This window comes from Ovis canadensis, chromosome 18 (assembly GCF_042477335.2).
Source record: "Ovis canadensis isolate MfBH-ARS-UI-01 breed Bighorn chromosome 18, ARS-UI_OviCan_v2, whole genome shotgun sequence".
Taxonomy (NCBI): domain Eukaryota; kingdom Metazoa; phylum Chordata; class Mammalia; order Artiodactyla; family Bovidae; genus Ovis; species Ovis canadensis.
The window spans coordinates 72,905,154-72,918,642 of NC_091262.1; the positions used below are offsets into that span (position 1 = coordinate 72,905,154).

Consider the following 13,489-nt stretch of genomic DNA (forward strand, 5'->3'; position numbering starts at 1 on the left):
GGAGCGGGTTGCCATTTCCTGCTCCAGGGATCCTTCCTGACCCAGGAGTTGAACTTGGGTGCCCTGTATTACTGGCAGATTCTTTCCCTGCTGAATCACTGGGGAAGCCCAACATCATTAAGTCAGCTGGTTGCAAACTGTGGTTGATAGAGCCCAGTGGTCCCCAGAAGTGTGGCAGGGATTGTCATGGCTGGAGGGATGTGATTATGATGGATGAAGGGACAGGTTTTTCCCATGAGCACAGAAAATACCTGAAATTATCTCATTGTGACAGCTAAGGAGACTGCAAAGTCAAGAAGGGAGGACAATCAGCTCTTAGGGTGAACCAATAGTGAAGGACAGCAGGATGATGCCAAGTCACGCAGGTCCCCAAAACAGATGGTGCTGGAGACCAGAGGCCTCAGACACCTGTACTCCTGACACCCTTTGGGGACCTCAGGCTCACACCACTTCTGTGGGAGTTGGGCAGGAGTGCTTCAACTTACAAATCAAACTGTAAACAAATAGTGTATTACACACTCACACACACACACTTCAAAGAAAAGTGATTAATAAAGAAACACAGCACAATGTTAACTTGGATTTCCCTGGGCGCTAGCATTCTGGGAAATATTTCACAAGCCAGTCTCTACATTTTTGGAGTTTCTCCATGATCCTTAAAGAGGATATCAGACCAGGAATAAAACACTTATAAAACAGAGTCAATAACTCTTTTAAAAAAACAATAATTTGGAGTAGTTTTCAATGATTCATTTGATGTTTTCTGAGTTGTCACATCTTCCTCAGTGAGTATTTCATAAACAGAAGAGAACTTTAACATGAGAAAGATTTTTATGTGTGTTTATTTACTGGCTATTTTTTAAGGGGAAAAACATCTATTTCGGCAACTAGATTGTTTGCATAGACCTAACAAATCCTGTTACCAGAAATGTCATCTGCCCATTTCCAGGATGAGGTCTTGTTCCCTCCTACATTTCGCAAGCCAGAGAAGAGGTTTTGCAGGATAAATAGACAAACGCAGTCATGAAATACCTGCGTCCAAGCAGACGGTGACTTTGGATCCATTCCCACATCCCGCTCTTCCAGGCAGGTAATCCGTGATGCTCCCACACTGGGAACCAAGGGACCCCTTTCCCACAGTGGTTCTGGCCTCGGTCAGGGGCTGGTAGAACCTGAGGCAGGAGGGAGGCGGGAGGACATGTGTCTGATGCTGGGAGGGTTCTGAGTCCTCTGAAGACCAGTCCTCTCTCTGGGTCTCTGTTTTCATCCTACAAAGGGAGGGATGTGCCACCAGGGCTTCTGGGAGCATTTCTGCCTTTGAGTCTTTGGGGTTGAGATTCGAGCCAGCTGTGCCCCATCCAGCTGTGCATCCAGCATCAGGTCAGAGGTCCCCCGAGGGCCCTGAGGTGTGTCTCCTTGCCTGGCACAGGGCGCTGCCCTCAGAGAGCCCTGGGGGCGGAATTAGTGCCCCAGGTCTCTCTGGGCAGAGGGGTCTCCAGGGGCCATTCCTGCACTTCACTGTCCCTCCAGGCCCCCGGCCAAGCTGCCAGGTGTGTCTATTCGGCGTTGGAAAGACAGGCTTCTCAGAAGCAGAGGCAACCCTCCAACCAGGACAGGTGAAAAAGCACTATTCCTCCAGAATAAGTTTTGGAAGAAAATGGTTAACTTGTTTGGGAAAAAAAACCATTGTACCACTCCTGAGTACACTAACAGTTTAGGCAATCGATCGCCTCTCTCCCCAGGCTTGTGTGAAGGCCTTTCCTCTGGTCTCTGGACAAAAATCAGCTCAGCTTCCTGCCTTACAGCCCTCCTCCTCTCCCCTCAGTCTCCTCCCATCTCTGCCTCTTGTCTCTCTCGCCTTCCCCCCTCCCACCCCAGTAGCCCTCTCTCTTCTGAGATGAGGGACAGAGGCTGCAGGGAAATAGCCCTCTTTGCTGAGGTCACCAGTTTGACCTCCGTCTCTCCTGAGGCTTCTGGGCAGTAGCTCTGTCCTCTGACCCCAGGGATCACAGTCTGGCTTGTAGAGTCCTAGAGAGGGTGGCCAGTGGAGGGGGTGACATGTCTGGAAGTCCCCTTAGGAGCCCAGCACCTTCTTCCGGTATGTCACCTGAGCTGGTCCACATGTTGGATGGAGGTGGGAACTGAGGATCAGACAGGTGCAGTTACTACTCGTCACCACACAGCACTCACAAGAAGCCAAAATGAAATCCTCGACCAGGTCTCTGAGACTGAGCTCACCTGCTTCTCCCCACCAGGAGGCCTTTCCAGGTTCTTGATGGAAATACTCTCCACCTGTCCACATAGCAGGGGCTGAGCAGAATGCTCTGCCCTCCTTGTTCTTTACACCAGCCCTCCTCAGGGCAGCTAGGCTCCAGCACGGCTCCCGCTGCCTGTGGCAGCCTCTCTCCTGAACCCTCACTGTGACCAGGCACCTCGATAGGAGAGCCTCCCTGAGGTCACACCCTTGTCCTCAGAGGTGGGGAGAGGTGCTGTGTCCTCTGATCAGTGCAGGGCTCCTTCCTGGGGGGACAGAGAGGGGCCACGGTGGGAAAGGAGCCCTGCTTCCTGGGCCCTCTGAGGGAGTCTGTCCTGGGAGAGGGATGCCTTCTCACTGGAGGGTACCTCACCCCCATCACCAGCTTCCCTACCCTGGAGCCAGGCACCCCAGGCTCCTCACCCTCACTCCTCTACGTTTGCTGTGTGACCTTGGAAAAGCCCCTTCCCCTCTCTGCCCAGTCTCTCCACTAGGGAAAATGGTAACAACCATAGCACTTGATCAAAGGGTGAGAGGGAGCCCAGAGCCACCTCGTGTGTGCTGGGAGCCCAGGAGGGTGCCTACCCCTGGGAGGTCCCAGAGCAGCAGGGCTGAGAGAACAGAGACCAGGGGGGACAGTGGCGGGGGCTGGGACGTCATCTGACACGTGGAGACTGAAAGGAGCTTTGCTTTTCAGACATGAGGGCAGAGAGAATGTCCCCCCTCCTGGCTCTGGGGCTCCTGCTGGCTGGGCTCTGCAGTGTCCACTGCCTCCCGCAGAATGTGGTGGTGAAGGACCAAGACAGAAGGGCACGTGTGGATGACCATGCATTAGCCTCCAGCAACACCGACTTCGCCTTCAGCCTCTACAAGCAGTTGGCTTTGAAGAACCCCAATAAGAATGTCATCTTCTCCCCACTGAGTGTCTCCATAGCCTTGGCCTTCCTGTCTCTGGGGGCCCGTGGCTCCACCCTGACAGAGATCCTGGAAGGTCTCAAGTTCAACCTCACGGAGATCCAGGAGGCAGAGATCCACCAGGGCTTCCAGCACCTCCTGCAGGTGCTCAATCAACCCAACAACCAGCTGCAGCTGAGCGTGGGCAATGCCGTGTTCGTGCAGGACCAGCTGAAGCTGCTGGACAAGTTCATAGAAGATGCCCATGTGCTGTACTCCTCCGAGGCCTTCTCAACCAACTTCAGGGATCCTGAAGCTGCCAAGAGTCTAATAAATGACTATGTGAAGAATAAAACCCAGGGGAAAATTGAGGAGCTGTTCAAGTTCCTTTCCCCAGAAACGGTGTTGGTCCTGGTGAACTACATCTACTTTAAAGGTGGGTGCCCTGTTTGTCTCAGAAGGAAACACACGTCTGGTTTTGTGTCTTCAGAGCTATTTCGATTTCAGCTCAGCCAATTCTGTTGCTGGGCATTATAGAGGAAGATGTCATCAGTGAGGACAGCTTGGGCACTAAGACCCTGTCCCTGTCATAGTCTTTGTCTATTTGGGGGTTTTCTAAATCACAGCCGTCATTGCAACACACAAGGGCGGGGGAGCCATTAACCCTTTGTCTGAGCCACAGTGAAGCGAAAGTCACTCAGTTGTGTCTGACTCTGTGACCCCGTGGGCTGTAGCCTATCAGGCTCCTCTGACCATGGAATTCTCTAGGTCACAATACTGTAGTGGGTCACCATTCCCTTCTCCAGGGGATCTGCCCAACCCACGGATCGAACCCAGGTCTCACGCATTGCAGGCAGATTCTTTACCATCTGAGCCACAGGGAGCCATTTTATTCTCAAACTTGCCTGACTGCCTGGAGAAAGGAGCTTTCCTCTAAGGTCACTCTGGAGTGGCCGGGAACCCCAGCTTATTTTAACACATACAAAGAAGGCCACTGCTCTGCACACTGTGGGCTGTGTGTGACCTGGGCTCCCTCTAAGGGGACTTGGTCTCAGCGGGTGGAGGTGGGGCTGGCGACCGGCTTCACGCTGTGACAGCCTCTGAGCAGCCTGGCCAACTCAAGGAACTTCAGCTGTTCTCCGTTATAGCTATGAGGGTAGCATTGGCAAGGCCAACCCCAGAGGGAAGCCTCAGGGAAGGACAATGCCTGGGACAGACTCTGTTCCAGATTCTAGCTGGTCCAGGGCCCAGTCCCACCGGTAGAAACCCAACACTGCAAACCTCATCCTGGAAGGTCATAAGGGGCAGAGTGAAGGCAGAGAGATTTCACACGCGGAGCCAGCAGTGCAAAAGGACACAGAATAAAGATGCAAAGAATGATCATTGAGCAAGAGGGTGGTCGGGTGCCTAACGGGCACCTGCCGGGGGGACATGTTCGCCCTGAACTGGAAGCTCCTGGCACAGCCCTGGGTAGCCCTCCTGGATCTATGTTTTCCTCTGTAAATGAAGCCACAGGTTCCCAGTTCCCTGGAGACCTGGTAATGATGCGGGCCGGATCTGCTACGTTTCTTCCTGGACTTCTCTGTGCTCTAATCTCCTGCCACCCTGACCTGTCCCAGGACTCTCTCCTCCCCAGGGGTGCCCACCAGCCCAGCTTCCCCTCTCCTCCCGTCTCCAACCGTGGGGACACAGGCAGGGGTGGAAACAAAGCAGGAAGCAGGGTGGGTATATCCTCCATGAAGCCCCAGGGCTCCAATCTCCCCAAGAAGCCCACCCCCGGCACTAAGGTCTCCATCTTCCTTGGGGGACACCCCAGCCCCCTCCTCTGCCCTCCGGGTCCCCGTGTGGCTCCTGCTCCAGCCGGGCTCACAAGGCTGTGGGGACGTGTGTCCTCCCTACAAAGCCAACGACTAACGCCTGGTCACTAACATGTCCCCTTGAAGGACCAGGCGGTCCCGTATCTCCCCAGGCCCAGCCTCATCCCCATCTCTCCCTTGCCCTCCACACTTCTGTCGACTTCTCCTTTAGCACAGCTAACCAGCTTTGTTTTATATTCCGCTTCCCAATCCTGACCTGCGGGGTTCACCCCCATCCCCAAAGGCTTACCCAGCTGCCCAGGTGTACGTGCACACCGAGCAGGCCCATCATAGAGGTACATGATATGGGGGGCCTCTGGCATGGGGAGGGTCTTCCCTGCTCAGGGACCAGGGCTGAGGAGGGAAGGAACACAGCCCTTACACTCACAGACCCTTCACCTGTCCCCCCGCCTCCAGCCCAGTGGAAGACCCGCTTTGACCCCAAACACACTGAGCAGGCAGAGTTCCATGTGAGCAAGAACGAGACGGTGGAGGTGCCCATGATGACTCTTGACCTGAAAACCCCTTACTTCCGGGACAAGGAGCTGGGCTGCACGCTGGTGGAGCTCATGTACACCAGCAATGACAGCGCCCTCTTCATCCTCCCTGACGAGGGCAAAATGCAGGACCTGGAAGCCAAGCTGATCCCGGAGACGCTGACGAGGTGGCGAGAATCACTGCATCCCAGGTGACTCCCCAGGGCCTGGAGCTGTGGGTTCAGCTGCCTTCTCGGCCCTTCCCCTTCTTCCTGGACTCCTGACCCCCAGCAACAGGGCCTCAGGAATGTGCAGGGCAGGGGCAGGGTGGGAGAGCCCATCCCGCGATGACCTTGCCCTTTGCTGCCTGCCTGGCTCAGTGCTTAAATCCTTCTGTAAGATGATGACATCTGAGAGGATGGGAGCTGAAGGCACGCCTCACACTAAGAAGGGCTGAGTCATGAGGACTCAACATGATGCCCAACACTCAGGTTCTCCCCACGACTCCTCCTTTTGAAGGTAGAAGTGTTGCAGAAACCAGTATGCAAGAAACCAAGCACCACTCTCAGAGAGTTGGAGAATTCAGGTTTATTATGCCGTTCGGCCCAGAGGAGTTAACACTCTAAGCTCTGAGCCCTGAACAAAGGGGTAACAGAGTTTTTATAGACAGACTGCAGCAGACAATAGTGGACAACACTAGCTGCTAATATGCTGGTTTAATCTAAGTGATCTCATGAGCATGGGAAGAGCAGTCAAGATGGGGTGGAGGATGCCTGGCCTTTGCATGGACAGGCACGATTAAGCAGGTTTGCAGGGGCTGGGCAATTGCAAAAAGCTGAACAAGGGAGAGTGAGATAAGCTCCAGTTCCTAGTATTCAAAGTCCTCAATTTCTGAGACTACGTGACCTATGTGATCCAGGCTTTGGAAGAAGCAAGCTGAGTTACAGATGCAGAACGGACAGGAGGTTATGTAAAATTTTAATTTTTCCTCTTCAAAAGGATTGAATAGAATCAGGTGAGGGCCCAGGTGTGATGGGTTCTGAGGACCATATTTGCACTGTCTTTCCATTGTAGTCACTCATTTATTCATTCGCCCAGTCAGCACTGGTTCAATAGGTTAACTGAGAACATACTATGCCTCAGGGACTAACTTAGACCCTGTGGTAGGTCAGCAAATAAAACGCTAAATTCTCTGTCCTCATGGCACTCTCTAATTGTGGAAGACCGACTGGAAATGAATATAAATTCTTTGTCAGGTTGAGAGGGGACAAATGGGGAGGTGGGGAGAGTAGAGCACAGTAAAAGGGTGAAGAAAATCGTATCCAGAGGTAGTTTGTGACCAGAAACAGGGCGGCCCTTAGGTGAAGTTGCAGTGAGAGACTGGGCCCTCTGGATGTGTTGGGAAAAGCATTTCTGGGCAAGGGAATCACCAGGGCAAAGCCTCTGAGGCAGGAGCGAGCCTGGCGTGGTTGAGGATTAGTGAGGCCAGAGGAGAGCCGAGGGAGTGAGGGGGGAACCTGGGCGAGGCCAGGGTCCCCCCGGGGGTGGACTCAGGTCACTTGGGGCCTTGCGGAGTCCTTAACCTTCCCCTGCCCTGGTGCCTGCCTGGCATGCTAGACTCCTGCAGATTGCAATGGATAAGTAACAAAATAAGGGGATTTAGCCCGAGGGGTCTAGAAACTGAGAACAAGAGTCCTTATTCCAGGGAGAAGGGGGTTGGTTAAGAGGACTCCTTGGAAGACAGTGCTGTGAGGTGGGAAAAGGCAAACATCTTTTCAAGCAGGTGTTCAAATGTGTTTTTCTTGTTTTCTAGTCGAATACATGAACTCTACCTGCCAAAATTTTCCATCAAAAGCAACTATGAACTGAATGACATCCTCTTCCAGCTGGGCATTAAGAAAATATTCACTGACGCTGCTGACCTGTCAGGAGTCACAGGGACCAGGAACCTGGTAGTCTCTCAGGTGAGTCTTTATAGTGTGGACAGCTCATCCTCCTATCAGAGCGCTAAACGTGGAGGCCAGACAGATGGCAGGTCCCCTGGAATTTGTAAAATAATTGCTTTTCCTGCAACTCAGTCTCCCTCCCTGGGACTCCCCAAGCCCAGGAGAGCTGGGTTACAATCACGGTGACATCAGGTCCCACCTTCCCTGAGTTATAAAGTGACACAGAAGCCTGTCACTGGGAAGGACCCGGAGTGGAAACAGCAGTGGGCCCCATATCAGGCTCCATCTTTCACTGCCTGTAGAGGGGAATGATCACATTTCTGCAGCCCCCAACTTTTCATCTTTAAAAGGAGCATATAGTTCTTGGTTCCTGTTGGTGCCTAGCGGAGCAGGTAAGAGGTTATAGATTCTAACAAAGTCTGTAAAGCAACCGTGATGAAAATACACTGAGAGCATGCGAGAACACCCAGTGTCCTGGTGCTGTGATCCTAGAGGCAGGGGAGCCAGAGGGAGTGGTGGGCTGGGGGCTGGCTGGGCAGCCCTGCAGGCTCCCCCTGCACCCACCTGCCATAGGACCTGGTAGAGGAGACACAGGCGCTATGGGGCTCCATGGTCCAGGGGTGGGAAGCCAATCCTAGGCAAGGGAGCTGAGGGCTCGGGGACACGTCAGCTGGGGCAGGAGAGGAGCAGAAAGCAGTGCTCACCCATCTGTTGCTTCAACATGGAGGAGGGACTATGGAAAGTTGCCTGCAAGAAAAATGCCTTGACCTGGCCCCTCCCCATATACTAGGGGAAATTCGGAGGCAGCACAGTCTCTGGGTTAGGAGAGGGAGTCCCTGTTCTTTGCCTCTCTGGTGTTGGACACATCACTCACACTCTTGGCTTTCAGTTTGCACGTCTGTGTATCACAAGTATGCAAACAGTGGGCAGTTTGTTGGGAGGACAGCAGAGTGACAGGCCAGCAGCAGTGGAGTGGTTGTCAGCCTCCTTAGAGGCGCTAGGTGACTGCTCACGTCCACCCACCCCATCTCCGGTGGGTACTGCTCTGGTGTTCCCGCAGGTGGTCCATGGCGCTGCGCTGGATGTGGATGAGGAGGGCACGGAAGGAGCTGCTGCCACGGGAATCAGCATAGAAAAACTGGCCTTTCAGAGAACCACTGTGCGTTTTGACAGGCCCTTCCTGATTGCCATAGTTCTCAAAGACACCCAGAGCATCATCTTTTTGGGGAAAGTCACCAACCCCACTCAAGCCTAGAGCTCTGCTCTGAGCTGTGGGTGCCCTCCCTAAGGAGCAGGGTGCCCAGGTCCCTGGGTGCAGCCTGGCCCCTGGGCACCGAGGATCCACCCTGCCTGTCCCCACCTGCTCACCCCTGGGAAGGTGACAGTGACGATGCTGGGGCTCCACGTGCACAGGGAGTCTGTGTCCTCTGGGTCACCTCCTGCTGTGAGGCTACACGCATCATGGGAACTTGGTTTATGACCTTTCAAATGTCATGATGGCTACTTCATTATGGCTAGAGTGATTTTAAATGATAAATCTATTTAATAATATAAATTAATAGAACTTTCCACTTTAATGCAGCATGAACAGAAAAGTTAATATGTGCTCAGCAGATAGAATGTTTGCAAAACATTCAGTATGGAGCATTCACTTCATGCTGAGGATGCAGTACGAATTGGGTAACAAAGCACAGTCTCTCCCTCAAGGACTTTTTTGTTTTCATGGAAAAATTCAGACATTACAAAAACAGAGAGGATGATATAACCTCATGTACATATCAGCAGCTTCAGTCATTATCAACATGGGGCCAATATAATTATTCCCTCCCTTTCCTCTTTTGGGTTTGTTTTGTAGCAAATCTTATACATCCTGTTATTTTAACTATAAGAGTTCTTAAAAATACTTAAAATGGCATATCACTTAAACATAATTCTTTAATATTATTCAATATCAAGTTATTACTCCCCTATGTGGTGCCTAAATTTAAATTTTTTTTTCTGAACTAGGATGCATTGTAGACGCAATGTCTATGCATGGCATTTAATTACTTTAAGTCTCTCTCTCCGTTCAGTTCAGTTCAGTTCAGTTCAGTTGCTCAGTTGTGCCCAACTCTTTGCGACCCCATGAATCGCAGCACGCCAGGCCTCCCTGTCCATCACCAACTCCCAGAGTTCACTCAGACTCATGTCCATTGGGTCAGTGATGCCATCCAGCCATCTCATCCTCGGTCGTCCCCTTCTTCTCCCGCCCCCAATCCCTCCCAGCATCAAAGTCTTTTTCAATGAGCCAACTCTTCGCATGAGGTGGCCAAAGTACTGGAGTTTCAGCTTCAGCATCATTCCTTCCAAAGAAATCCCAGGGCTGATCTCCTTCAGAATGGACTGGTTGGATCTCCTTGCAGTCCAAGGGACTCTCAAGAGTCTTCTCCAACACCACAGTTCAAAAGCATCAATTCTTCGGTGCTCAGCCTTCTTCACAGCCCAACTCTCACATCCATACATGACCACTGGAAAAACTCTCTCTCCGTAGTGAAGTGAAATTTATATAACAAAATTAGCCACTTTAACATGTAAAATTCAGTGGTGATTAACACATTTACAGTGCTGTACAACTATCACTTCTTTTTAGTTTTGACTGTTTTCATCACCCCTAAAGGAAACCCCATATCCATTAAGCTCTCAATGCCCATTACAACCTTTCCCCAGGACCTGGTAACTACTAATAGAAATTTTTGTATCTCTGGATTTAACATCTCAGTATTTTATATAAAGGGAATGATACAATATGTGACCTTTGGTGACTGGCTTCTTTCCCTTAGCATGATGCCTGTGTTTCAGTATTTCATTCCTGTTTCATCTGGTGGTTCAGATGGTAAATAACCTGCCTGCAGTGTGGGAGACCTGAGTTTGATCCCTGGGTTGGGATGGTCTCCTGGAGGAGGAGGGCACTGCAGTATTCTTGCCTGGAGAATCCCATGGACAGAGGGAGATTGGTGGGTTGCAAAGAGTCAGACACAGTGAAGCAAATTATCAGCATGCATGCAAGGTCATTCGACATTTACCTCTGAAGAACCTCCAAATCTATTTCCACAGCAACTGCACCATTTTACTTCTTCACCAGCGATGTACAAGGGGTCCAATTTCTCCATATTCTTGAAACATGTGCTGTTGATTTTTCTATTGTTATTATTATTAATATAGCCTTCTTAGATTTGAGTTAATGTCTTACTGCAATTTTGATTTCTCTGAGGATGGTGAGCATGTGTTCAGTGCTTAGCAGTCCCTTGTGTATCTTTTTTGAAAAAATGTCGATTAAAGTCCTTTTTCCACTTTTTATTGGATTTTTTGTCTATTATTATTGAGCTGTAAATATTCTTTAAATATTCTAGATGTATGATTACATGAGTATGTCTAGATGACATACTCATCAGATGTATGATTTGCAAATATTTTCTCTCATTTCGTAGGTTTTCTTTTCACTCTCTTGGTAGTTGACTTATGATGCACAAAATATTTTAAACTTGATGAAGTCCAATTTACCTATTTTAGTTGTTACTGCTCATGCTTTTGGGTGTCAGATCTAAGAATCTATTGCAAATCCAAGATCATAAGAATTTACTTCTATGATGTATTCTAAGAGTGTTATCTGTTTAGCATTTACACCTAGGTCTTTGATCCATTTTGACTTGTTTTATATATGGTGTGAACCATCACCCTGACCCACTCTATTTTTAAAGAAATATATTACAATGTATTTTAATTGACACTTTAGTATCTGTGCCCATTACAATATTTAAAGCTTCTTAAAAGCTGGTATCCTGATATTTGTACACCATTGAATTCTCAGCAGGACCACAAGGATTACACATAGTGGGGACTCAATGAACATTTGGTAAATAAATGAGTGAATGAGTGAGTGAGTAAATCACTATAATTTTAGTCACAGAAAGGTATTATTGATATGACTGGCATAGATCTTCTAACTTCCTATTTGTTTTATATTTGATCCATCTGTATTTTGTTTTTTTCTTTTTCTCTTGCTGTATTTTTGGATTATTTGAGGAGTTTTCATGTTTTTGTTTTGCTCAACTGTTGATACTTTTTATTTTGTGCATTTTTTTCAGTGTATTGAGAATGTACAATAAATCTTTAACTCATCAATATGCATCTTCTGATAACACTATATCGCTTTAAGTAAAGTATAAAACCTTACCTCAGTATTCTTGCTTTTTTCATCCTTTTGTCCCATGTGCAATTGTTCTCTATAATTTATATGTGTTAAATTCCATAATACATTGCAACTTTTGTTTGCTACACAGAGTTAATTGCCCATCAAAGAGTTTCACAATAAGAGAAGAAAAAAAAAAACACTTTTTACTATTTTTGGCACTCTATTCCTCTGTACAAATTTTTATTTGCCTATTTACTTTCTGTCCCAAGAACTTACTTTAACACTTTTTGTAATGCAGGTAAACTGGTAATGAATTGTCTAAGATTTTGTTTGTTAAAAAAATCAATATTTTGCCTTCAATTAAAAAATGTTTTTGCTGGTTATACAAATGTGATCTTATAAATCAACAATCATTTCTTGTTATCGTCTCTCACAATTTTGGCATTCAATTCTGATTGGGCTCAGTAAGGTTGTTTTCACTCTGGGTGTCTCCTGTGCTTACTCGCGGACCATGGCTGACTGAAGCCATCGAACGCTTCCTTACTCACTTGCCTGGTGGTTGATGCTGGCTGTGAGCAAAGATGTCAGCTGAACTGTGGTCAGGACACGTACATGGGTTACTTCCATGTGGCTCGGCCTTCCTCACACTGCTGTTCTAAACTCAGAAATCACAGGCATCACTTGTCCTCCTCCATAACAGTTGACAGTCATACAGGCCCAGCCAGGAGCTGCCAAGATCACATACTTGGGTGAGAAATATTGCTTTGGTTCTGTTTGCAAAATATTTTCTCCCAAGTATTCCCTATATTATCATTTAGATTTATGATGCTTTGCTTTCTTTTTACTCCTTTTTCTTCTCCTTATGTTTCCTACTATGACTAAAATTGTATTAATTTCTTTTTTTAATTTCTTTTTTTACTGTGTGTGTGTGTATATATACATATGTGTATATATATATATATATATATATATATATATATAGTCTATTTATTTGTTTAGTATGTCTTTCCTTTTCTCTATGGTCTAAATTGGGTGTTGGGTACAAAGTTAGTTTTCCAGCCTAATAAGATGAGACCATTAAAAATTGTTTTGTTCAGTCTTTAAGTCATGTCCAACTCATTGCGACTCCATGGGCTGCAGCTTGCCAGGCTCCTATGTCCTGCACTATTTCCTTCAATTTGCTCAAATTCATGTGCCTTGAGTTGGTGATGCCATCCCACTATCTCATCCTCTGCCGCTCACTTCTCTTCCTGCCCTCAATCTTTCCCAGCATCAGGGTCTTTTCCAGTGAGTTGGCTCTTTGCACCAGGTGGCCAAAGTATTTGGAACTTCAACATCAGTCCTTCCAATGAGCATTCAGGGTTGATTTCCTTTAGCATTGACTGTTTCGATCTCCTTGCTGTCCAAGGAACTCTCAGGAGTCTTCTCTAGCACCACAATTCAAAAGCATCAATTCTTCACAGTTCAGCCTTCTTTATGGTTCAATTCTCACATGTGTACATGACTATTGGGAACACCAAGCTTTGACCATACAGAGCTTTGTGAACAAAGTGATGTCTCTGCTTCTTAATATGCTTTCTAGTTTTGTCATAGCTTTCCTTCCAAGGAGCAAGCATCTTTTAATTTCATGGGTGCACTCATAGCTCAGTTGGAAAAGAATCTGCCGGTATTGCAAGAGACCCGGGTTTGATTCCTGGGTTGGGAAGATCCCCTTGTCAACTACAAATTGGCACTTACCAAAATCATTGCCAACAGCTGAACAACAAAGACATTTGCCATCTGCCTCTACGGAGGTTGAACCCCATGCTCCTATAGCTGTTGACTTTCAACAACCCCTGAGGGAGTTCAAGGTGGAGTGAGGCACTCTGTGCTCCAGGGAATCTGGTGGGACA

The 13,489-nt window shown here is 48.3% G+C and overlaps 1 protein-coding gene across 4 annotated transcripts; it reads left to right on the plus strand.

The window, feature by feature from the left end:
- The first annotated feature begins 594 nt into the window (after positions 1 to 594).
- Positions 595 to 10,760, plus strand: LOC138423466 (serpin A3-5). Of its 4 annotated transcripts, none has more exons than XM_069559386.1 (6): positions 595 to 1,090; positions 1,531 to 1,616; positions 2,952 to 3,584; positions 5,422 to 5,692; positions 7,294 to 7,444; positions 8,487 to 10,760. In XM_069559386.1, exons 3-6 carry the CDS (start codon positions 2,954 to 2,956, stop codon positions 8,679 to 8,681), a joined length of 1,248 nt encoding a protein of 415 aa, XP_069415487.1. In that variant the 5' UTR covers positions 595 to 1,090; positions 1,531 to 1,616; positions 2,952 to 2,953; the 3' UTR covers positions 8,682 to 10,760. The 4 variants fall into 4 exon arrangements, with proteins under 4 accessions (XP_069415487.1, XP_069415485.1, XP_069415486.1 ...); XM_069559387.1 differs by having other exon boundaries at positions 1,020 to 1,086; XM_069559384.1 differs by lacking the exon at positions 1,531 to 1,616 and having other exon boundaries at positions 629 to 1,090.
- Positions 10,761 to 13,489: the final 2,729 nt, after the last annotated feature.